At 46.5% G+C, this 24,175-nt stretch overlaps 1 protein-coding gene and 2 long non-coding RNA genes across 3 annotated transcripts in view; all 3 read right to left on the reverse strand.

Annotated features, from left to right (window-relative positions):
* The window catches only part of LOC140690341 (uncharacterized), a 414,099-nt gene that overhangs the window by 129,610 nt on the left and 260,314 nt on the right, over positions 1 to 24,175 (reverse strand). The window contains exons 11-13 of the mRNA XM_072952049.1: positions 8,472 to 8,752; positions 7,868 to 8,001; positions 7,559 to 7,627 (exon numbers count right to left, since the gene is read on the reverse strand). Coding sequence (XP_072808150.1) covers positions 7,559 to 7,627; positions 7,868 to 8,001; positions 8,472 to 8,752 — 484 coding nt within the window. The remainder of the gene's footprint in view (positions 1 to 7,558; positions 7,628 to 7,867; positions 8,002 to 8,471; positions 8,753 to 24,175) is intronic.
* On the reverse strand, positions 11,334 to 19,525 carry LOC140690372 (uncharacterized). The gene is made up of 3 exons (XR_012065639.1): positions 19,249 to 19,525; positions 11,825 to 11,984; positions 11,334 to 11,422 (listed from the first exon to the last, which is right to left on the reverse strand). It is a non-coding gene; the product is annotated as an uncharacterized lncRNA (long non-coding RNA).
* Positions 19,527 to 23,275, reverse strand: LOC140690361 (uncharacterized). The gene is made up of 3 exons (XR_012065628.1): positions 23,075 to 23,275; positions 21,197 to 21,306; positions 19,527 to 19,801 (listed from the first exon to the last, which is right to left on the reverse strand). It is a non-coding gene; the product is annotated as an uncharacterized lncRNA (long non-coding RNA).

Here is a 24,175-nt window from a genome sequence, read left to right on the forward strand (position 1 = left end):
AGACCTGGCTCTGAATGCCCACTGGCTGAAGCAGAGAGGAAGCTACGGTCCCCTTTAGCGGTCCCTGTGTCCACCAGATCCAAGTGAACCAGTTACTTAGGACAAGGCAATGTTTTCCTGATACTTAGAAAAACCAGCCTCATAAAGGGAACAAAAGAGTGGCATGGTTTTAGGCCCGCTCCTGCCCCTCTATGAATGCAAAGTAAAGTAAATGGCACTGGGAAGGTGAATGCAAAAAAAAAAACCAAAAAACAAAAAACCGGTGACTGCTTCCTCCAACAGCGTCCCCTGCAGCTGCTCACCCCCGAGCCGGCCACTTCCTCACCAGTGACCGCCGGCCAGGAAGCGCCGTCACGCACGTCACACAGCGACAGCCAGGAACCTCGTGCCGAGCACGTTTGTGTAAAAGCCAGAATCAAGCAAGGTGCTGCAGAATTTGACTTTCCAAGTTTAAATACTCCATGAAAAAAATCCCTCAGCAGCCGCCTAAATCAATTCGCATCTCACTTCTTCAAAACAAATAAACAAAATTAGTAAGAGAGCATTTGTTACCAAATATAAGGACGAACTAACAGGTTCCTCAAAGCAAGGACTTTAACATATATCAAACTCCAGTGGGTGATGTGCTAACATAGCAAAAATTCCAAAAAAGTAGAAAATAAGATGACTAGGATAATATACGAATCATGGCAACTGTTAAGTTTTTGCTTTTTATAGCGATGGAGACGGCACAGAGGGCGATCTGGCTATTCCAATGCAGGGTGTGCACAGCCCACATTTTCAGACCCAACAACATGCTCAAGGGGTGGTATAAGGGAAAAAGGAAAATAGAAAAAGGAATAGAGGAACAGCCAAAATTAGAAACACACGAGAACAAAAATGACTTTGACAGCATTTACAAGAAATTACGTCAGTGTGATGAGGACAGGGACGCAGGGACGGTGAGACCCACCCTCACCTCCTGATCCAGGGAAGGCAGGGGCCTGAGGGGAGCGATGCTGCCGGGGGACCCCAACGTGCTCAGCACCCCAAACCAAAACTTCACCTAGATGCGTGTAGACAGCTTTTGAGCTACAAAATGTGGTCGCATTTCAAGCTGGACAACTTTACTCACTCCCACCAAGAGGAACAGGGGAGAATTAGGTTCTGCTCCTGAACCAAAGCATTGTTTAAAAAATTAATGACTGTGTAATAGTAAAAGCAACAATGGAGTAAAAGTCACTGGCGGAGAACGTGCTTGACCCGATCTCATTGGCCACGTTATCTCACTGACGTTCAGATGCTGGCTGAGCCCTTATGGTACCAGAACAGACAGACCCACCAGGAGGGAGGTTTAATGTGCTGCTGTATTTTGATGCCGGCAGCCATGCCTGGTACACGAGGTTCTGGGTAAACAATGGTGACAGTGTCAACCACTATGGGCTAAGCACACATCCAGCTACTCCGCCAAATCCCAAGGGCAGACTTCAAAAGGCAAAAACAAGCTGGCATTCTCTGTTGGCTCTGCAGAATCAGAGCCAAGCAGTTGCTGAGCAAAAATGTCACCAGTGCCTCCTATGACAAAATAGGAGGCACTGGCGTGGGGCTGGGGCAGGGCTCCAGGCTTCCACTGATCACCCACCAGTCTGTCCAGGGGGTGAAGGAGGTCCCTGCTTTCATTGCACCGATGCACCTACCTTGAATGACGCCTTAGGACTCAACAGGAGGTGACAGGTGAGGTGAACGGAGCCAGCCTTGGTGTAGCACGGTTCTGGCAGCTATGCCCTCAGCAGTGCCCAGTTTCCTAAACCTGACACCTCATCTCCAAGGAGCAGAAGTGTAGTGTGGGCATGTAGATCACAGGGCCCTGTGAGGACAAGTACAGATCATGGCCACGACATGCCTCTCCCCTTCCTTAAGCCATAGAGGAATGTCCGGGGAGGAAGTGAAAATTATTCCAGAGCCTGCCAGGCACCACACGCAGGTGGGACACGGATCCCCTGTGTCTGTCATTCACAGGACTGGTGTGGATTTTCTTTTTATCAATTCTCTGGCATCTTCTCCTCCATCTTACCAACAACAAGAAAGTAGAATCTGACCTTAGAATCACAGAGAATCACAGAGCCCCTCCTGCACAGCGGGCCCGGCAGCACGTACCATGTCCTCCGACCGTCACCTGTGGGACCGCCATGAGCGCTCTCCAGACTCAAGGCCCGAGGCCGTAGGCCGGGGGGACACAGCTCACCTCACTCTCCCCAGTAAAGGGGGACCACCTCTCGGCAAAGACGTCTCACCCTCTTCTGCCCGAGGGACAGCTTGAAAGATACACAGGGAAACATAGTAGAGGGTGAGGGGTTAGGCAGCCCAGAAGTGATCGTCTGCACTTCCAAGGCAGAGTGGGGCCTTTGACCTAATCACAGGGACAAAGTGAGGACGAATTTTTCCCTGCTGTGTCCCATACACCGTGACACGCCTTTCCCTGCGTAAGGAGCTAATTCGGAAGCCCCTGGCAGTGTTTCTGATGTCCTAACTTGGCATGGTGGCTGTCAGGCAGGGGAGAGGGCCTGAGCCGTGCTGGTGCTGGGCCTGGGAGGCAGGAGACATCGGCTCCACCCTGAGCTCAACCAGCACCTCATTCTGCGTCTCGGGATTCAGAGTCTCATTTATAAGCAAAGGGATGAAACTGTCCCAGGACAGGCTGTCCAACAGGAATGAAATGAGAGTCATGTAAATAACGTTTCCCAGTTGCCACGTTTAAAATGTAACAAAAAAAAAACCAAGTAACTGATTTTAAGAACAGACCTTACTTATTCTACTGTATGTAAAATACTATCATTTTGACGTGTAATCAATATAGAAAGTAACAAGATAGTTTATATTCTTTTTACTAGACAAGTTTCAGCGTCTGATGTGCATTTGACTTACAGCACATCTCAGCTCAGACCGGCCTCCTCCCCAGCACTACTAACATCAGTATCTGTGGCTACTCTATTGGACAGCAACTCCAGGGGTAACCCCAAGTGTCCTGGCTGAAAAGGGGGAGTAAGTGTCCACACTAACTCTAAAAGGATCTCTCTGAAACAAAGGCGGATTTAGTTTTAAACGTCTGAAAACCGGCGGGCTACACCTCCTTCCCGCCTTGGCTACAAGAAAGCCCTCCTCCTTGATGATCCCATTCTGGATGTAAGGAAGCAATCTGTCACACAGCCAGGGTGGCCCGGCCTTCAGGTTGACTTGCCTGCTGTCTGTGTCCAGTCCCACGAAGTCCTCCTTCTCAAATAGGATGTAGAGGAGGGGGGTCTTCTCCCCAGAATTTTCGGGGTCCCCATCCAGCCACTTGGACTTGGGCAAGATGAAGAGTGACTCAGTGAAGTCTTCGATCCTCTTCTCCACCACCCGCAGTCCTCGTAGATTGAAGGCCACGTCGGTGTGCGGCTGCTCGGCCACCTCCCCATACAGCATAAAGACAAAGAGCTGAGAGTCGTAGAGCGTGGTGCCATACAGCTCCTCTGTGCGTGGAGCTTCTAGAAGGTCTTGGCCAAGAGGCAGTCAGTAATGGTGACAAGGCCCATGACATTGCGGTGGGTCTGGAAGTCACTCCATCCATTCTCGGGCGCATAGAGATACCTATAGTAGATAAAGGGTGCCCACTGGGAGCCGCACGGTCTGATCTGGCTCACCAAGGAGATTCCATTATAGATGCAAAAGAAATTCTCTAAGATGATCCCCACAGGTTGGACCACAATCGGGAGAGTCTGGTGGTCCTCAGCGCACTGCACGTAGTCAGGGGTGTTCATGTTGCAGGCCCTGCCGAGAAGGGAGGGTAAATCGATGTACATACTGTGCTGTGGGCTGCGGGCCTCACTGGGATGCGGCGACCTGGTGTGCACCAGCCAGAAGGCAAGGGAAGTCCAAGCAAATCGGGGATAATTTTGTCCTCAGCATCTGCACATGGCTACTGAAGCTCAGATCACATTACCCAGCTTTTGGTCTAGGCTTCCATCCCCTGCAGAAAAGGATCATTTCTTGTTTTCTGTTTCCAAGCACCTAGGCAGGCCCTGATGCAAAGTCGGTGCTCAAAACTGCTGAATAAATGAATGAATAAAGGAACTGCTTCCCCACCCCTCAGCAGGATATAATGCAAAGAACCATAGTAGGATCAAAATATCTGGATTTCAACGCCAATTTATTTGAACTCCTAAGGTGCAGAATAATGGGTAAGAAAACTTGCTTTGGGGAGGAGGGTACAGTTCAGTGGTAGAGCACGTGCTTAGCATGTTCAAGGACCTAGGCTCAATCCTCAGTACCTCATTTTAGAAAAATGAAACAAATAAATAAACTTAATTAACCCCCTCAATAAATATTTTCTCAATTCAAAATTCAAAAAAAACCACCTTGTAATTGACACAACATTGTAAACTTGACTATACTTCAATTAAAAAAAAAGCTTCTTGCCTTACAAGAATATATCTGGATTATGGAAGTTTGCAAATGTAAAATGCCTAGGGTACCACCTGCATAAGAAGAAGGAACTGTACAAATGTACTATCCCTCATTTATGAGCTATTTTTCCCTTGGGGAGATTATAACCTCTCAGAGATATTTTTCTCATATTAAAAAAAAAGAAAAAGAAAACATTACCTGATTCTCCATACTGCTGAAGAATCAGATAACCCTATGAAAGCATCTGACCCACAGAGTTTATTCAATAAATGTTTGTTGAATGAATGAATAAACAAGCAAGTGAATGCTGCTCCCTGCCACAGACCATCATAATGGTACTGCTTGGAAATGCCAAGCCCACGTTCCACCCAAATCTTCACTAACCACGTGGGTGACCTGGGCAGACCTGTGTGCTTCTCTCAACACCAGTTTATTCATAAATAGAAATGAGGGCAATAACACAAACCTAAAAGGGTTAGTGAGTCACGAATGAATAGTACCCCAACTTTGCAAGATGGAACTATTAAAGAAAATTGGGCAAAGAGTCCATAGGCCCTCTCCATATTATCTCTTACAACTACATGGGAATCTACATTACATCTAAAAATAAAAAGTCTATTATTTTAAAGAGGCTATTGAGTTTAAATCAGCTCACCGTCTCAAATAAGGAACACACAGTACAAATAAGAGAATGCGCAGCCCATGAGATGCACTCAGTAAATATTCCCACTGAACCCACTGGTCCCTCCAAATTCAGAGCATGAGGATGTGTCCTCGTGGCCAGAGGCCACTGCACCTGAAGCTAAAAAAGCTAATGGTCCCCACTTTCAAAAGCCCCTGCCACCAACCTAGGTCTAATTTTGTATTTGTAATTTTTTTTCTTTTTATAAAATAGAAATCCCCAATTGCATAGCCTTCAGGTCACCAAAACCTGACCACAGAGATCATGATGGCAACCCTCCTTGGTGAAACAATAAAATGAAAAGCCATTTCCACAAGACCTGTGTGTAAATCTACTAGGGAACTTCATCCTGGACTGAGAGGAAGAGGACTGGGGAGGAGGGGGCAATCTGAGGCACACAGACCCATGGGCCACCTGTCCCACGATGGACATTACACTCAACCCTCACCCTCCAGGAACTTCAAAATACACACAGACAGAGTGATGTGGACAATATATATGTATTTTTAAAGAAATTCCGACTCTCTAGCAGGTCTTGTATCTACCGAGACACAAATGGCTTATGTGTATAATGTTTCACAAAAGCCTTAAAACATTACCACCCCAACTTGACACATTAAGAAACTAGGGATAGAGGTTTATCACATTGTGCAAGATTAGAGAGATGCCACATCAGACACTGTATTTAAACCCAAGCCTTTGCTCCAGTGCTCACACAAGAAAGTGTGACATACTGCCCCTTTCCTGCCCTCTCCCTGCAATAAATCTCTGAAGAGTCTTTTCTGTGCCACGTGGAATCACAATCACGTCAATTTACCACAAAGAGCTATGTGACTCCTTGGAGGACGTGTCAAAATCTAAAGGGTTGTGATGGGAGGAGAGATTTGAATTTTCTGTTTCTCAAAGGAAACATGGCTTTAAAAGAAACTGAAAAGCACTTATCTAGTCTAAGCCCTCATTGTGCAGAGAAGGAAATGGAGGCTCAGAAGAGATGAGGAAAGGGACTTATTAACAAATATTGCCTCAGTGCAACACCAAGCCAGCCCTGGGCCCTTCTGGGGGAGTACCTGGAAGGCCCAGGAAAATGATTGTTAGAAAAAGGAAAGAGAAGAAGCATACAAGGCCCTGTCTCTACACCACCATACCATGAAGTTCCACCAAATTATCCAGTATTGGGTGCAGCCAAAATTTAGGTGGGCTAAAGAGGTTATAGAAACCTGGAAGTCTCAACCATAGTGGAAATTCCAACATTTACTGTTTTTTTCCAAGTTCAAGCATCAGTTCAGTGGGCGCTCCATACGAGGGACTACACGAGGCCTGGAGTTCTCCCAAATACAGATCTCTATTATCACGTGTGCAAACCACACACAGGCCCACCAGAAGAAAAACGCCCACACATAAGATGGAACTACTGAAACAGAAAAGAGCCAACCAGCATATATTGCTAGCAAAAACGGTGCTGCTAGAAATAGACTCATGGACATAGAAAGCAAACTGTTGTTAGCAGGCAGGAAAGGGAGGATTAACAGATACACATTAATAAATATAAAATAAATGACAAGGACCTACTATATAGCACAGGGTACTATTTTCAATTTCTTGTAATGAGTTGTACTAGAAACAATCTGAAAAACATTTATATACATATGCATAAGCTTATAACTGAATCTCTGCTGTACATCTGAAGCTAACATGGTAAATTTACAACACTTCAATAAAAAATAATTTTATATAATAAGTAAAAATAAAAGCAACGCCATAAAAAAAAAAAGTAAAAGAACACGGTAATCCCCTTAGCTGTAGGTGGTGGAGAACTCTGCAAGCACCAAGTCCACTCGAATACTCCAGCACTGGCGGTCACTCATTCTAACCATCAGAGAATCACTTGGCTTCTACGAGGTTACTTTTCTCTTCAGTGAAAGGCTACAGTTGCATCTAATGATGTATTGAATCTCATCATTCACAAACCCAAGATTTCCAAATAGGCCTGGCTCTGGACAGATGAAAAGATAGGGTCCCAGATATATTCATGTGTAGAAGAAGTTTATGCCATAAAGACATTAATTCTTCCTGCTTTGATAGACAGATTCATTGCAATTCTGATTAGAATTCCTCCCAGATATTTCATGGAATGTAACAAGTTAATTTATGGTCAGGAACAGCCAAGAAACTTCTTTAGAACCACCACTGGGAAGGGGTGGATAGGTCATGCATTTCAACTGGTCTTTCTGATGTGATGAAAACGTTCTGGAATAATAATGGTTGCACAAATGTGAATATGCTAAAAGCTGCTGAATTGTAACATTCAAGTGGGTGGACTTCATGGTGTGTGAACAATATCACAATAAAGCTGTTATATGAAAAAATCCTTCTTGCCAATTATTTTTCCCTCTATACTACTAGTCTGTCCCACAATTTAATTAAAACAAACAAACAAAAAAAACCAAAACAAACCAGATTTTGCCAGGAGCTCTTTAGGAGTGCAATGTCCCTGGGTCTCCAACGCCTCAGGTTGTGCTGTTCCTGTTAACACACAATAGCTGGGCTGGACTAGTTAGGGACTATAAGTATCTTTTTAAGATCGACGGTCTCACGTTTCACCCTGGGAGAGTGAATGATGGAGGATGAGACAGCCTCATGCCTTCAGCTCATTTTTAACTGAACCAAGCCCTGCTTTCACCACTGTAATCCCTCTCAGTATAAAAACATGTGACATCAACAAGCACCGCCATCATAACACCTGAAAGTGTTCAAGGTACTTACCTGGGGCAGAAATCCTGATCAAGGAGACAGAAGCTCCCTCAGCACTGCCGCTCCCTTTTCCCGACTCCACCAGGAGAAGCTGGGAGTTACAGCCGCGGGCTCTCAGCCTGGGGAGCAGCGCCCACGCCGCTAATCTGGACCTCAGGGATCGGGAAAGGGAGAGGAAGGCAGCCCCGGGGTCGCGGGGCAGGGAGAGCGGGGTGGGGGACGCGGGCTGCAGCCCCGCTCGGAGGCCAGCCCCAGCCCCAGCCCAAGCCGCCCGCCCCGTCCGGGTGTGCAGACCCCGCCCGCCCGGGACACAGCCCGCCCAGTGGTGGGGACGGGTCGGCGGCCAAGGAGAGGAAGCCCGGGAGGGGAGGACTCGCGGGCGGGAGAGGGGAAGCGGACGCCAGCCGCGGACTGAGGGGAGCCCGGCTGGGCCAAGAGGCGCAGGGGCACACCTGGCCCTGGACAGCTGTGGCCGGGGCGCCGGGGCAGGTGGCGCGGGCAGAGGGGTCTGGCCCGAGCAATCCAGCTGAACACACGCTGACTGGCGCCCTGGGGGGCTGTGACACGCCGACCGCCCTCCCGCAGCCGCCTCACCCCTTTCCCGATATCCCCTCACCTTGCACTTCCACAGCCAGAGGCCCCGGCCCCAGGCAGTAGCCAAAGGCCTACAGGGCGACAGAGCTGAGAAGCCAATGGGGCCGATCCCCGGCTCGGAGCTGGAGCTTCCAACCCGCGGTCCAGCTGGCAGCAACTGCGCATGCGCAGGAGGGCCAGCGATCCGCTCTGGGTCCTGAGAGAGAAGGGGAACCGAGGGAGGGAGAATAGGGGAGGAGGAGGGGAGGCGGGGAAAAGTGGAGGGAGACACATGGACAGGAGGAGCAGAGGGAAGGCAGTTATCTGGAATTGGGAGGGGAGTAACAGAGATGGGGAGAAAGCGTTTTACCTCTTGTGGCACCCCGAAGGAGGCAGCAGTCCTGCCTATACACCCTTCTCTTACCCATCATTGCCCACAGCTCATAGTTTACGTCCCTGGCCCAGCCCTCCAGCTAAGGTCTCTGCAGAAACCCTACGGGTATCATACCCGTTGCCCCCACAAGGAGCTAGGTTTACTGTTGCTCAGGGAACCAAGCACCCGCAGGTGTTGTTTCTCAGAACTACCTTGGGAAGAGTACATATTCCCCTTTTACACGCTGGGAAACAGGCAGGCACGATCTCTGCCTTAGCTCCACTGTCCCAAATGTTGGGCTGGCAGGGAGCGGGAGGTAAAATGTCAGAGCCCCAGAAGGAGCAGACTGCCTGAGTGTTGGTGTAGAGTCCCCATCCCTCCTGGGTAAACCACACCCCAACCTCGGGGAATAATCAAGGGCTCACCGTAGGCCCCTGTGTGTGGGAGAGCTGCCCTCAGTCCCAGTGTCCAACTTGCTAGGTAGGTAGAAGTGTTATTGAGTCCAAATTCATTCTCCTCAGTGCAGGACAGGCCAGTAAGTTGGGAGACCAAGTGTTGGGGCATGGAATAGCAAGTTTCTGTAGACCTAGATGGCAAACTAATGTCCTGGAAAACCATCTCCCCAAGTCAGAATTCAGGCTGCTTTCCTATGTGCTTGGTTTTTGCAAACTTCTTGGTGTAGGAATTCCTTCTTGTTAGAATCCTTTGTTCTTGCAGCTATCTCCCTGGGTCAGATCCCTGTAAACCTCCAACAAAACAAACGTTATTTTCTATTCTGCAACGTGTTATCTTTATATGATTGGAAAAGTGTTAAATACCCTCAAAGGTCAGAGCCTTCAGAATAGGCTCTCCTGTATATTTTAGGCTCTAGGCAACATTGTTTTACAAGCAAGAAGAAGCCTAGGAGACAGAGCACAGGGTTAAAGTCAAAGGAACAGATCTAATATGGAGTCAGATTTCTTCTTTTCTATTACTGTGGCAGAAGCCACTTGAGGATTTAAATCCCTTAAAGTTAAAAATAAGTAAAACTTTAAAGGAATTTACATACATTGGTGGGAACTTGCATAGCATATCTGGAAAAGCACACAAAGGATTGTAAACATTGGCATCTCCAGGGAGGCGTGTAAGAACAGAGGATGAGGGAAAACTTCTTTCACTTGAGTATTTTTTGCTCTGTTTGAATTTTTTTAACCATATGCATATATTTCTTTTTCAGTTAAAATAAATGTGTAATGGAGCAAAGGAGTAACTAGTTCAGCAAATACAGCAGCCATAGACTCACTGAGTCATCATTTTCGATTTAAGCCAGGAAGCATTGATTGTCTCTCTCCTATGTGCCCAGTGCTGTTTTAAAACATTTTTATATATTTTTTTTATAAAATAATAACATGCTATCCCTCACCCCTACTCAGGGCTGGTGGGAAACCAACTGAGTTTTTATTGAGTTGTTTTCCAAGGAGTAGAGATGAGTTATAAACAGAACACAACTTCAGGGCAAAACAGGCGGACTGGTTTTCCAGCAGGCCAGATAGCGATGACGGGTTTTCAATAGAGGCGCACAGAGGCTGAGAGAGAAAGCCTCCAGGACCCTACAGAAAGCTGCCCACAGTGCCTTCTCCATGGCACTACTGAAATAGGAAAGAACAAATCTGACTCCATATTAGATCTGTTCCTTTGACTTTAAACCTGTGCCCTGTTTCCTAGGCTTAGTCTTGCTGTTTCTGCACCTTTTGTGAAACAATGTTGCCTAGATCCTGAAATATACAGGAGACCCTATTCTCAAGGCTCTGACTTTGAAGGATATTATCACTTTTCCATTCGTATAAAGATAACAAGATACAGAATAGAAAATAACATTTGCTTGTTGGAGGTTTACACGGATCTGACCCAGGTGAAGAGCTGCAAGAACAAAGGATTCTAAAAACAAAGAATTCATACACCAAGTTTGCATCAACCAAGCATTCCCGCTTCCCCTTTTTAATATAAGAAGAGCCTGAATTCTGACTTGGGATGATGGTTCTCCAGGACATTGGTCTACCATCTTCTCCACTGGCTTTACAAATTAAAGCCGCTATTTCTTGCCCCAAATCCTTGTCTCCTGATGTGTTGGCCTATAATGCACGAGTAGAACAAGCGTGGACTCGGAAACACAAACATACATTGAAAGTACGCATTTGGTATATTAAATGACCTGCTTCCACTCGTATTCCTGAGGTTTTCTTCTCTTGACCACTCCTACTTTATTTATGAAAAACCTGTCATGTGGACACATTTCCTTCTCTAGCCACTACCCTTCCATGTAAAAACTGATGCCAAGAAGGCAATGGAAGTTGCTAGAAGGTATTACCTGGCCAAAAAAGAGCAGAAGTGGGTTCTGGCTGATGTTCAGGAGCAGGCCGGGGCACCTGACAAGATGTCATAAGTACGGATAGACAGCTGGGCACCAAAGGAGAAGCTTCTAAACTTCCATGAGGGACTTGGATAAGAAGGAACAGTCCCAGACTATAGCTCTGATCCCAGCACGAGCTTCCTGGGCAAGGCTGGGCAAGTCATTTAAATTCTCTAGACCCGTGCTGTCCAACACGGGAGCCACCAGCCACATGCAGGATTATGATGTTATTCTGTAGCCAGACAGAATTATAAATAAACACTTTATTGCAAAGGGTCAGCAGGTATAATATTTAAAAACATTATTGGTTATCTTGCCTTAACAAGTTATTTTTGTATGTCTAGCTTTCTGTGGGTTGTAATGCCTGCGACTAATGTTTCCCTTACAGTGAGGTATTTTGAAATTATAAGTTACTGGACACAGTACACTCATATCACAGTTGAAAAAAAACTGATTAAATAAGCAAGGTGATCTGACTTAGTAGTTATGAGCAGGGGCTCTGGGGCCAGCCTGCATAAGTATTAATTCTCACTCTCCCTCCAGGGAGTTCTGTGTGAATCTTGGACAAATTATTGTTGTTGTTGTTGTTGTTGTTGTCGTTGTCATTGTTATTGTTTGTGCCTCTTTTCATTACCTTTTAAATAGCGAGGAAAATGTAGACTCTATCCCCTACAGTGTTGGCAGGATTAAATGAGTAAACGTCTGTGCTGCCCACTTCCCTGGGTTTCAGCATTCTCCAGGCAATCAGTGCAAAACACAGTGGCATTCTCCACTGTCTTCGTCAGTCTGGGATTCTGTAACAAATTACCGTGTGTCGGGTGGCTTAAACAACCAGCATATTCCTTATGGTTTGGAGGATGAGGCTTTCAAGGTCAATGTATCTGGGAGAGGATTGCCAGCTCGAAGATGGCTGTCTTCCCACTATCTTCATGGCCCAGAGAGGAGAGAGAAGCAAGCACTTTGGGGCCCTGTATAAGAACACTAATACCATTCATGAGGGCTCTACTCTCATGACCTCATTTTATCCTACTAATCACCTCCCAAAGGCCCCGCATCCCTATATCATCACCCTGGGAGATGAGGTTTCGACATATGGATTTTGAGGGGATGCATTCAGTCCACACATCGGCTAACTCTCCCAAACATGCAGTCATCAAACCTGTAGCTAATTTCAAAATAATGTTTATATCTCTCTGCCCATTTCCATTCCTACATCTACTAACACTGAAGCCCTGCTACATTTTATTTCTTATTTTCCTTGTGAGGTTTAATTGATTCCTCTAACTCCAAGGATTCGCTCACTCCAGTCTGCTTGACAGCCCTGCCAGGTAGGTCTTCCTTAAAACACCTTCCCACTTCACCTGGTTGTTTTTTAGGTGTAAATGTCAGAATTCTCTCCACACCCCATCCTAGACCTTTAATCCCTTACACTACCACTCACTATGTTATTTTCCTATTACCACTGTAACAAATTCCCATAAGCTTAATAGCTTAAACCAGCACAGACTTATTAGCTTATGGCTGTGGATGTCAGAGATCCAACATAGTTCTCATTGGGATAAATTCAAGATACCAGCAGGGTTCCTTCCTTCTAGAGGGTCTAGAAGAGAATGTTTCCTTTTTTTTTCCAGTTTACAGAGGTCACCCACCTTCCTCAGCTTGTGCCCCTCAACTTCCTCCATTTTCATGGTCAGCAGCCTTTCTGAACATTGCTCCATCGCTACACCTCCCTCTGATTTTAAACTCAGCTCTGAAATATCCTCCAATTTAAGGACCCCTGTGATTACATTCAGCCCACCTGGACAATCCAGACTACTCACCCTATTGTCTCATCTCAGGATCCCCTTGTCCCATCCCACTCAGGCAGTGTGTATGTGGCTGTGACATTCACCTTGTGTAACATTTCCTCATGAGCAATTTATGGTTCAAGGCACTTATAAGTGACTTTGTGTTTTTCTTCCTTATCCTTTCTACATTCAGTTTGTCTGGTGAGATTATATGAATCCATTTTATTTGTGCCCCTGCACTAATCTATAATAATGTATCATGGGTTTAAAGGCTAACTAATAGACAATTTAGGAGACAGAAATCCTCTAAGATTTTTAATCCTAAAATATCTGTCATCCCTTTTGCCATGTACAGTAACATGTCACAGGTGGCTACCCTGTGGCCGGGGAGGGACATGATTCTGCCATCACACTCCCCTCATTCTCACCAATGTGCTGATCAACTAACCAAGGATCTATGCTCTCCAATTCACTCACTTCCTCCTCCTTTCCATTGACTATCCTGTTCCCACCGCTTCCTTCATTCACCACATCAGGATTTCATGACCACATTCTCCCCTAAATGAAATGGGTATCTTGCATCTAATGTCTGACAGCTGTTCTTATTGTATATGCACACACTGACCTACACATAATCCCGTCCATCTCTTTATTTTCCTAGAATCTTCCAGAAGAATCAGTTCCATGATGATGATGATGATACTGACAATGATGACAGGGGCCTCTCAAGGATTCTGATAAAGAGGGAATCGATAAAGGGAGGGAATCATTGCAAAATTGCCCCAGAAACAGGCTTAAAGGTAAATAACTCTTATAGTGTTTAATGAAATTGACTAATATTTAACTATTTTTAAGACTTTATATCACTGAATTTAAAATTTTAACGGGAATTTTCATTCACCACTAACCAAGATTCAACTCTGGGACCAAAATCTAAGGATTTCTGTCTTCTAAAAAATTGTCCACTAGCCTTTTAAACACGTGATCCTTTTAAAAAGTTTAGTGCTGGGCTGAAAATAAGCAGGATTCATATAATCTCACGAGACACAGTGAATGTGGAAAGACTAAGAAATAAAAACAAAAAGCCATTCATAACGTCTTGAACTTTATGTTGCTCACAGGAGAAAATGTTTGCCAATGTGTGTGTCACATCAACATGACGACTGAGTGGGATGGGGAAGCTGATCTTCCTCATCAGTCATTTATGCTGATTTGTTAGATGCCAAAACAGTTTCCTCATTGAAATTGCTTCTAACAAGTATGGAAGAATTTAGGTTCTACCAAAAGCAGGCTAAATATTTTCCCCTGCTTTCAGGTCTCTGGACTGAATGTCCCCACAAGAAGGACATGGTTATGTTTCATAGGGAAGTCTTCCTGAGAAGCAACAGGCTTTTCTAGGGCAGAACTGCAGGGCCCCCCATGGAGGGCTGGAGGAGGTCTAGAAGGGACACTGGAAAAACAGCAGGAGTGAATTCAGATACTGCTGCTCAGGTCGCCAAAGACAGCATTGCTATCTCTAAGGATATGACATTCTCCCAAATTTTCCATGAGTGAAGGAGCCTGTGAACACTAAGCAGGTTGTTAAGACACAGCAGCACATAATTTGCGTGACAACACAATTAGAGTATGATTTGATATTTGGAAAATAACTAGCCCATTGTTCTTTGAAACTGCAGCAGTAGCAATAGAAATAAAAAAGACTGAGCCGTCTTGGAGACAACAATCAATAAACAATTCTAAATCTGCAGAATTCCTTGACAATATTCAAGCAATGAGCTAGATGTGTGCTGCAGATACCTCTTACTGCAGGGCTCACTCCTGCAAAGCATAGAACTAGTTTCTCAGCACACAGAGGGAACCAAGTCAAGATTCCTAATCTTTTGAGATTTACTAAATGGCTGGAAAGGTCAGACAAGTACATACAGGCAAATATGATTAAATGTAATCAAATAATATCAAATGTGATTTGAGCACAGACGAAAGAGAAATTCCTTTCACCTGGGATCTAGAGAGACTTCTTCAGAAAATGTGGCTTTGGAGACGGCCAAAGACATGGGTGGAATTTTGGCAGAACAGGATGTAAGGAATTTAAAAACTTATTCTATAATTCATATAAAAATTCAAAGGATCCCAAACATCCAAAACAACTTTGAACAAGAAAAACAAAGTAGGAAGACTTGCACTATCTGATTTTCAAACTTTTTTTATAAAGCTACAGTAATCAGAAATTAGGGTGTTGGTGTAAAACAGGAAAATAGAATAATGGAACACAATAGAATATTCAGAACTAAACCAAGACTTATACAGACAATTGATTCTCAAAAAGGATGCTGTGGAGAAAGGATCTTTTCAGCATGTAGTGCTGGAACAATTAGATCGTGATACGCAAAAAAAAAAAAAATGAACTTTGATCCACACCTCACAAAATATACAAAATTTACCTCAAAATGGATCATAGATCTTAATAGGAAATCTAAAACTATAAAACAGCTAGGAGAACAAGCATAGGCTTAAGGTTTATGGCCTTGGGTTTGGCAAATTTTTCTTTGCTATGACACCAAAAGTATCATCTATTTTAAAAAGAAACTGATAGAGTGAACTTTATGAACATGAAGACTCTTCAATGCTCTTCTAAACACTGCTAAGCAAATGAAAAGACAAGCCATAGACAGAAGCTATTTGCAGATCATATATCTGATAAAGGTCTCTCTTTGTATCTGATCCAGAATAAAGAGGTCTCAAAATTCAATAATAATTCAAACACCTGAATGAATGAGGCCAGAAAACACACTTCAGTAAAGATATCCAGATGGATAATAAGCATATGAAAAGATGCTGATTAAAGGTGTCATTAGTCATTAGAGAAATGCTTTTAAAAACCACAGTGAGATACTAGTTCACATACACACTAGAATGAATACAGTTAGAAAGACTGACCTTACAAGGTGCTGGCAAGGAAGTAGAGCAACCAGAACTGATACACACCACGAGGAATTTACAATAGTACAACCATTTTGGAAAAGTCTTTAACAGATTCTTTTAAAAAGGTAAACACCTGTGTACCATATAATCCAGACATTCCTCATCTGGTGCTTTAGAAAGGAAAAGCATATGTCCATACGAAGACTTGTAACCAAACGTTCACTGCTATTTTATTTATAATAGCACAAGTTGTAAATAACCCATGCATCCATCAAGAAGTAAATGCAGAAAGAAATGATGGTCTATACAAACACTGCTCACAATAAACTCTTCAGTAAAAACTCAGCACTAAACAATACTCTACTATAAGACAAATAAGCTATTAATACAGCAACACAGATGATTCTCAAAATAATTACACTGAATGAAAGAAGTCAGACAACATAGAGTAGATACTGCATGAATCCATTCATATAAGGATCTTGAAAATGCAAACCACTATGTTGTGATAGAAAGCAGATCAATGGTTCCCAGGGGAAGAGACGGGGAGGGAGGGAGGGACAACAAAAGTCAGGAGAGAAGCTTTGTGGGTGATGGGTATGTTCACTGTCTTGAGTGTGCTCATGGTTCCTTGGGGATATACTTACGTCAAAACGTATTAAGCTGTACACTTTAAACGTGTGAAAATTATTTTGCCAAGTATACCTCAAAGCTGTTTTAAGAAAAAAGGCACTTTAGTCCTGATCCACCTCAGCGCCTGATTGGAGTGACATGATCAGTCCCTCACACTGTCTGCCTAACGGGAAGGTAGAAAAGCTCTCATGGAAGATAACATGGATTTTTCATTTGCAATGTCTGCCATGTAATAAAGAATTTCTAGACATGCAACATGTCCAGACTATATGACAGATAACATGAGAATAAGGAGCATTAGACAAAGGATGCAAACCCCAGGTGATGTAGGCATCCGAGTTACCAATAAAGGCTATAAAATACTTTTAATATATTCAAGAAAATAAGGAAATGATGGGAGAATAGATAACAGTTTAGAGACTTTCACCAGAGAAATATACTGGAATGTATTTTTAGGAAAAGTCAAACTGATACTCTAGAACTGAAGCTTTCATCTCTGGAAACAGGTAAACAGAGCTAATTAGGATCCCTTTTAAGTAAAACTTTCAGTAATTCTGGGTAAAATATAACAACAAATTAACACAGAGCTAACTATGGAGAGAGAAGTTCCCTGATGACAATACAAAGAGGACACTTAAAGCCCAGAGTGGTCATCTTGTGAGCTGATGCCACCGCACCCTGGAGGGAAGGGGTTTTCATCTGCACATAAATAGGGATACAATGTCCATGTAGGAAAAAGGGTCCATACCAGATGTAGAAGACTCTTCCTCTATATCTATATAGTCAGAGACAGAGATGTAAAGTGGCAGCAGAGGTCACAGTGACACAGGGCCCTGGGCCAAGGAGTGTGAGCACCTCTGCAAGCTGGGAAAGGTAGGATGATGAATCCCTCCCAAGAGCCTCGGTGTGGAACTTAGCCTTGGCCACTCCTTGGTTTTAGCCCACTGACATTGACTTTGCACTACTGCACCCTAGAACAGTGAGAAGATGAATGTGTATTGCTTTAAGCCACTGAGTCTGTGGTCCTTTTTTACAACAGCAATAGGAAAGGAACTCAGGAACCAATATGAACTTGAACCACAGGCTGCCTGCTGTGCTGGCAGGAAGTCCTTTGTCTCTGATCCTGGGGGAGTGTCCTGTCCTCTGGCAGCATCCACAAACTACCTCATGCTAACTTGGCAGTTTGCAGAGGGTTAAATCTTATCCCTGCACAGTTCTTGATATTTAGTTAATAAAAATGATGGTGTCATCATGGGTATTTTTCCATCTTTTAAATACCCTTCAGTCTTCTAATAAAGCTACTTCTAATTAAGAGACCGTGTAAATAGTTTTCAATCTTCATAATAAATAACTGTGGTTTTATCTGGTTACTTAAATTATGAATAATAATGTTCACATTTGTAAAAGTTATTAAAATCAACATTGTTTAATGAAAATATCATTTCTTTTCGCATGAACATGTATTAACTACAAGAAATGTTCCATGCTTTCTTCTACGATTTACTGTTAGAGCCTTAAAGAATAATATTTTCCTCAAAAGATATTACGGCAAAGGGATTTCTTTTGGTGGAACTGTTCCGGCATCAAATCTGGTGCATGTCTCAGGCCACTGGCAACATAGAGATGATAGAAATTAGGAGGCATTATAAACACAGAATCATTTTTAAAGGAATTAAAAAAACTGGATGTGTGTAAACAAAGAATCAGAGAATATTCTGGTGAAATAAATGTATTTTTCAGCTTAAGCAAGACATGGGGTGAATAAATCTGAAATGAAAAAACCACCCAGAGATTAGCAGCGAGTCATGCACGCAGTGTGAATGATCAAAACCAAGTTGTTTCCAAACCAGTGTGCAGGCTTGATGCCTTCATGAATCAAATCTGTGTGGCACCAGGCCACCTCGAATACATGTTGATGAGGTATTTATAAGCCCTTCACCATCCCAAATCAAAGCCCACGCACGAGCCACAAGACCATCACCTACACATTTGGAAAACACACAACATGGTGAATAGCACTTTTCTTGTTCAGTAGCCAGTGGCAGCGAACTGTCAGCAGACAGAGATACAGGGACACAGAGGCACCTCCCCTCACTCAGCTGATAAACTTCCGTGCATCCCTGGGGACAGGATTGTCATAAAATGCACCATGGATTGATTCTCCTCCTAGGAAAGGAACCGTAGTGCTGTCATTAGGTTTGAGCAGGGGTGGGTGGAGGATCTCAGAAGAGTTGTTTCAGCACACCAATAGAATTCTTGGCCACCGTGACCACGAAAGACAAGTCCCCTGCCATCCCGGTAGGCACTTGGGCTCCTGACAAAAGCTGGGCTCAGCAAAGGGTTGAGTAGAAGGCACAGACCTGAGGGATGCCCCAGCAATAGGCAGGAGGTAGGGCCTGGTTTATACTGCTCTGGGTGTATCCCAGACTCATCCGAATACGAAATCAGAAATTTGCAAAACAGCAGAGCTGGGGTGGATCATCTACTCCAGACTCCTCACCTTACAGTTAAAAGGGTGGCAACCCTGACATGCAAAGCAACGTGCTAAAGGCAGAGCGTGGAAGTGGCAGTGCCAGATGAAACGCAGCGTGCAACCCCCGTTCAAGGCCGCTGACTCTGACGACGGGGCCAAGGTTTCCAATGAGGAGAATAAGACAGTGTAAATACTTTGTTCCCCCTAAAACCCCAAATGTTTTTTAAAGGCACAAAATCTCACCTTAACTAGATCTCTTCTGAGGGGGCTCTCTTCTGCTTCTTCGTCTTTCTGTCTCCATTTCCCTCTCTCAGACACAAACACATTCAGTTTTGTGAAAGGGGACTTCCTTCCATACAAAGACAGACTTCACATCTTCAGAAAGATACCTGAGAAAGCACGTTTCTCAATTCAAGTCTTTGTGTGAGTTCTGGGCAACTGGCTTATTTTCTAGAACAATCGGTAGTTACAAAATCAGGAAATCATCTTCCACAAAGGCAGAGTTCTGGTCCGTGTTGATAAAGTTGGGGATGTCACATTTCATGAGTCTGTTCGGCTCCTCCTCTGGCCACCTGCTGCATCTGATGGCTTCCTGGAGCCGAATAACACTGTAAAGGGCTATGGTAGGGATACCAGCTTTGGCCTTGTCCAAGTGGTCCACTTCATTGATGTAGCAGTGAAAGAGGGACCTAGATTCGTCATTGCACTGCCAGAGAACACCTTGGGCAGCAGCGGTCTTCCAAAGTCTGACACAAAGCTGTTGAGTCTAAATCTCTTCTCGGGAGACTCTGCATTGCTACAAAGAAAACCAAAATAAAATATCATTCACAGTGTAGCTCGGTGACCTGAAGAATCATAGTTTTTGCCATCTACTGAGAGTAAATCCCTGCACAGAGCATGCTGACATGCACTGGAATTGAAAGACATCACTTCTGAACACATACAATTAAACCCAAGGCAAAAGTCTAAAGTGAGGGCCCATGGACCATCCTAAAAAGACATCGTTCCCTGAGAATCCTCAATATTGGTGCCTCGCACACCAGTGTTTCTCCGTGGGACACTCAGATCTCTTCATCAGGATTCGTTAAAGTGCTTCTTAAAATGCAGAATCCTGGGGTGCACACCCTCAGAGTCTCCAGAGGTAGCGACTGGTAGTCTGTATTTTCATAGCCACCAGGATAACTAAACATGCTCAGGTTTAGCACCGCAGTCTACATCGGGTCACCTGAGCATCGACAATTCTGTCTCACGGGATGGGGGGTGCCATGTGTGTCAGGGTGCTGTCCTACCCATGTGTCTCCCCTGATTCTCAGAACTGACAGTGCTGCCCCATTGGGCACGAAATACCACCGTTTCACAATGCATACGCAGGGCGCCCGACTGAAAAACAATCAGTGATAGGAGAGGGGACAAAACTCAGCTTCCTGTTACCTTGTTTCACTTACTGTGGGACGAGTGATCAATTCAAGGGTAATAAATCAGTGAATGAGTGAATAACATGACTCGCGTTAGTCCCACGAGTGCCTGGAAGAGCAAGCCTGGGCACATTGAGAACCATAACAGCCCATCTACTTAAATGTCATCCTCCACAGATCTATGTAAAGGTTACTTCCACCCAGGCAGTGACTCCAGAAGGGCAAGAATCATGTATGAACACACTCTCAAATCCAGAACAGAACCTGACAACAATTAGGCTCTGGAGACTGTGTTTAGCGAGTGTGGAATCTCAGTGATTCCAGCTCTTACACCTTGCCTTCCCATCCCACCACACACGATATGGCCCTTATGTCCAGTTCTCCCGGGGCTGGGGCCACGGAACCCATTTATAGGACTGGAAGAATCTGATCATTTAAACCATCCCCCAGATTATCATCAAGAGTCACCTGCATTTCAGGGATCAGTAATCCCAGAAGCTTTGCAGTTCAGGCAGCTGAGGGATTTTTATATCAGCTCTGTCTTCTACTGTGACTGCCTGGGTGACATCAGACAAGGAATTCTGAAAAGCCTGAACTTTTCCTTTCAGGAATAATCTAATTAACAAATCTCGTTGACCACTCAACAAATGTGATGTGAAGATCAATAATTTACACAGGAGTACAACATTCACTAGGTCGTGGATTTAGAATCAGAGGAAAATCATTTTAGAAAGATTGACAGAATGTAGCTTTAATGCGAATTTAAGTATTCTTACCTTTCAGTAAATCATCTTCCCCTACTTATCACTTCACCCAAGTTTAAAAGATGTCTGAGAACAGGGATGAGTGTGTCAGCAATCTGAGACCCAATAACCTAAAATGTCACCTAGGAAAAAGAGGGGAGTAACACATTTTTAAAAAGCATGGTGAGGATGGCGGGGCCATCCCCAACCCCAGACTAAGAAGCTCTGAGTAATAGCTTTCCTGCCTGCCTGGGGCATCAGCTGATGTGAAAATCCACCCAGAAACCTCACTGTCCAGCAGCTCTTCCATAACACAGGCTACACTTTCTCAGAATTAAGAATTGCGTCCAGTAACCACTTCGCTGAAGAATAAAGACAAAGGAGAACAAGAGAGTTCTGCCCCTCCCAAGGGAGAGCCCAGACCTCGGGCTGCATGTACTGCGCCCACCTCCCTGGAGAAGAATAAACTGGAGAAGGGCGTTCTGCGAAACTGCGGCAGCAAAGGTTGAGATGGGAACAAATTGACCAGCTGGCCAGGGACAGCCCCCTCCGTCGCTGCCTTGGCGGCTGCCTCAGCCCTCTCAGCCCATCCTGCCCACCTCCGGTGGCTAAGCTGTCAGAGAAATTGCTTTGCGACCTGGAGCAACAGAGGCTGCCCTCAGGCCAATCTGCGGAAAAGATGGGAGCTAAACCCCCAGCTCCCGAGCGGCAGGCTCCATACCCCCGCCAACACCCCGACGCCCCCGCACCCTACCGCAACCCCGGGGAAATATGACCCGAAGAAGTGTGACCTGGGAACGAGGGGCAGCAGAGGCCGCCCCCACGTCAGGCCTGCAGAGAGATTGGAGCTTATCCTCCAGCTCTCCAGGGGCAGCCCCTGTCCTCTCCACCTCCTGATCTCACCGCGCCCACCTTCCAGGAGCAGTCAGACCAGGTGTGGGGTGTCAGGCGAATCTTGCGCCAGAGAGGACGTCCCCAGGCCAGGTCAGGGGAGAGGAGAAGAAGTGGCCCCATTAGGCGGGGCAGCCGGCCGTCGCAACTGCCTCTGCCCCTCGACCACATCGGGCCCGTCTCCCAGGAGCAAGCTGACCTGGAGACGGGCATCCGGCTTCTTGGGCAGCAGAGGACGCCCCCAGGATTGGTCACGGGGAAGAGGAGAGCAAATTGACAGGCTCCGCGCTGCAGGTCTTCTACCCCCGCCATCGCCACCCCCGCACCTTAAAGGCACCGCCCAGGGCGCCCCTCCCCCAGCAGGCTGAGTGGGACAGGTGCGTCTGGTGACCTGGGGCAGGAGAGGCCACTCCCACACCAGGCCATCGGGGAGACGGGAGCCAATCCACCAGCTCCCCAAGGCAGCCCCTACCCCCGCAGCAGCCACCACTCTTGCCCATGACCTCACAGTGGCCTCCTCTAGGGAGCAGGCTGACCTGGAGATGGACGTCCGACGAAATTGGGACAACAGGGACCGCCCCCAGGGCAAACCATGGGGGGAAGTGGGAGCAAATGGACAAGTTCCATGGGAAAACCTGCCGCTGCTGCCACCACCCCCAAAGTACCAAGTCCAACTCCCGGGGTCAGGCCGACTAGGATACACGCGTCTCATAACACAGGGCAACAGCGACCGCCCCCAGGAAAAGACGCGGGGAAGATGGGAGCAAATGGTCCGCTCCCCCGCTGCAGGCCCCCGACCACCGCCACCCCTGCACCCTGACTACCCTGCCTCCCGCCCCCAGCAGGCAAAGTGGGACAGGGGTGTCCCGGGACCTGGAGCAGCAGAGGCCGCCTTCAGGCCGCGCGGTGCAGACATGGAGCTAATCCACAGTCTCCTCCGGGGCAGCCTCCCTATGCCTGCAGCCACCACCTTACCAGCCCCCTGACCGCACCGCACCCATCTCCCAGGAGCAAGCTCACCTGGAGTCGGACCTGAGGCAAATCTCCGGCGGCAGACGTCGCCCCCAAGCCAGGCCGTGGGGGAGAGAAGAAATGGAGCAACTCCCTGGAACACATCCCCTGCCCCTGCCGCCTCCGCCGCCGCCTCCCAGGAGCAAGCTCATCTGGAGACCCGCGTCCCACCTCTAGGACAGCAGAAGCCGCCCCTGGCTCCGCCTCTGGGGAGAGCGGAGCGAATTGATCGGCTCCCCCGCGGCAGCCTCCCTCCCCCCGTGGGTCCCGCAACTTAACGGCCCCGCCCCCACTCCGCACTCAGCAAGCTGAGTGGGACAGGAGTGTCCGGCGACCTGGGGAAGAAGAGGCCGCTCCCAGGCCCAGCAGCCGGGACAAGGCAGCTATTCCACCCGTTCACCAGGGGTAGACCCGCTCCGCCCCTCTGCCGCTGCCACTGCCTTCTGACCTAACCGCCCCACCTACCAGGAGCAAGCTTACCTGGAGTGCAACATCTGGCGAACCTCCGGAGGCCAAGCCCCACCCCAGGCCAGGCTGCAGGGAAGAGAAGAAATCGATCGGCTTGCCCGGGCAGCCTCCCAACCGCCACCGCCGCCGCCGCAGCCCAAAAGCATTGCAATAGCCTACCGGGGTCAGGCTGACTGCAAGGATGTGCACTTGCCTTCTTATCCTGGCCAGGTCCCTGAGCACCTCCCTGCATCCCTACACTCCCTGCACCTCTGCACCCCTGCTACTCTCTGCAATTCTGCATCCCTCCACCCCCACATCCCCTGAAATGCCTGCGCCCTCCACAGCCCCTGCACCCCTGTCACCAGTTACACTTTTGCACTGCTTACACTCCTGCACCCCTGCATGTCCCACACACCACCTCTTGGGCCTTTGGCAGAGTCTCTGCTGTTAGACCAATGCACAGTGACTCACTCTTTGCCAGTATATGATGCATCAGTGGACGTCAGGGGTTGCCTGCAGGAAGGTACATGTTCCCGGTCACTAGCCTGGGCCACTAGGGTGATCTCTGTGAGGTCACCCAGGATGGGTTCAGAGATGCTGTTCTCTGGGAAGAGAGGAGTTGAAACCGGTCTTGAGGGCAGAGCTGTGCTCACCAGGCCG

The sequence above is a fragment of the Vicugna pacos genome, chromosome 30 (assembly GCF_048564905.1).
Source record: "Vicugna pacos chromosome 30, VicPac4, whole genome shotgun sequence".
Lineage (NCBI taxonomy): Eukaryota > Metazoa > Chordata > Mammalia > Artiodactyla > Camelidae > Vicugna > Vicugna pacos.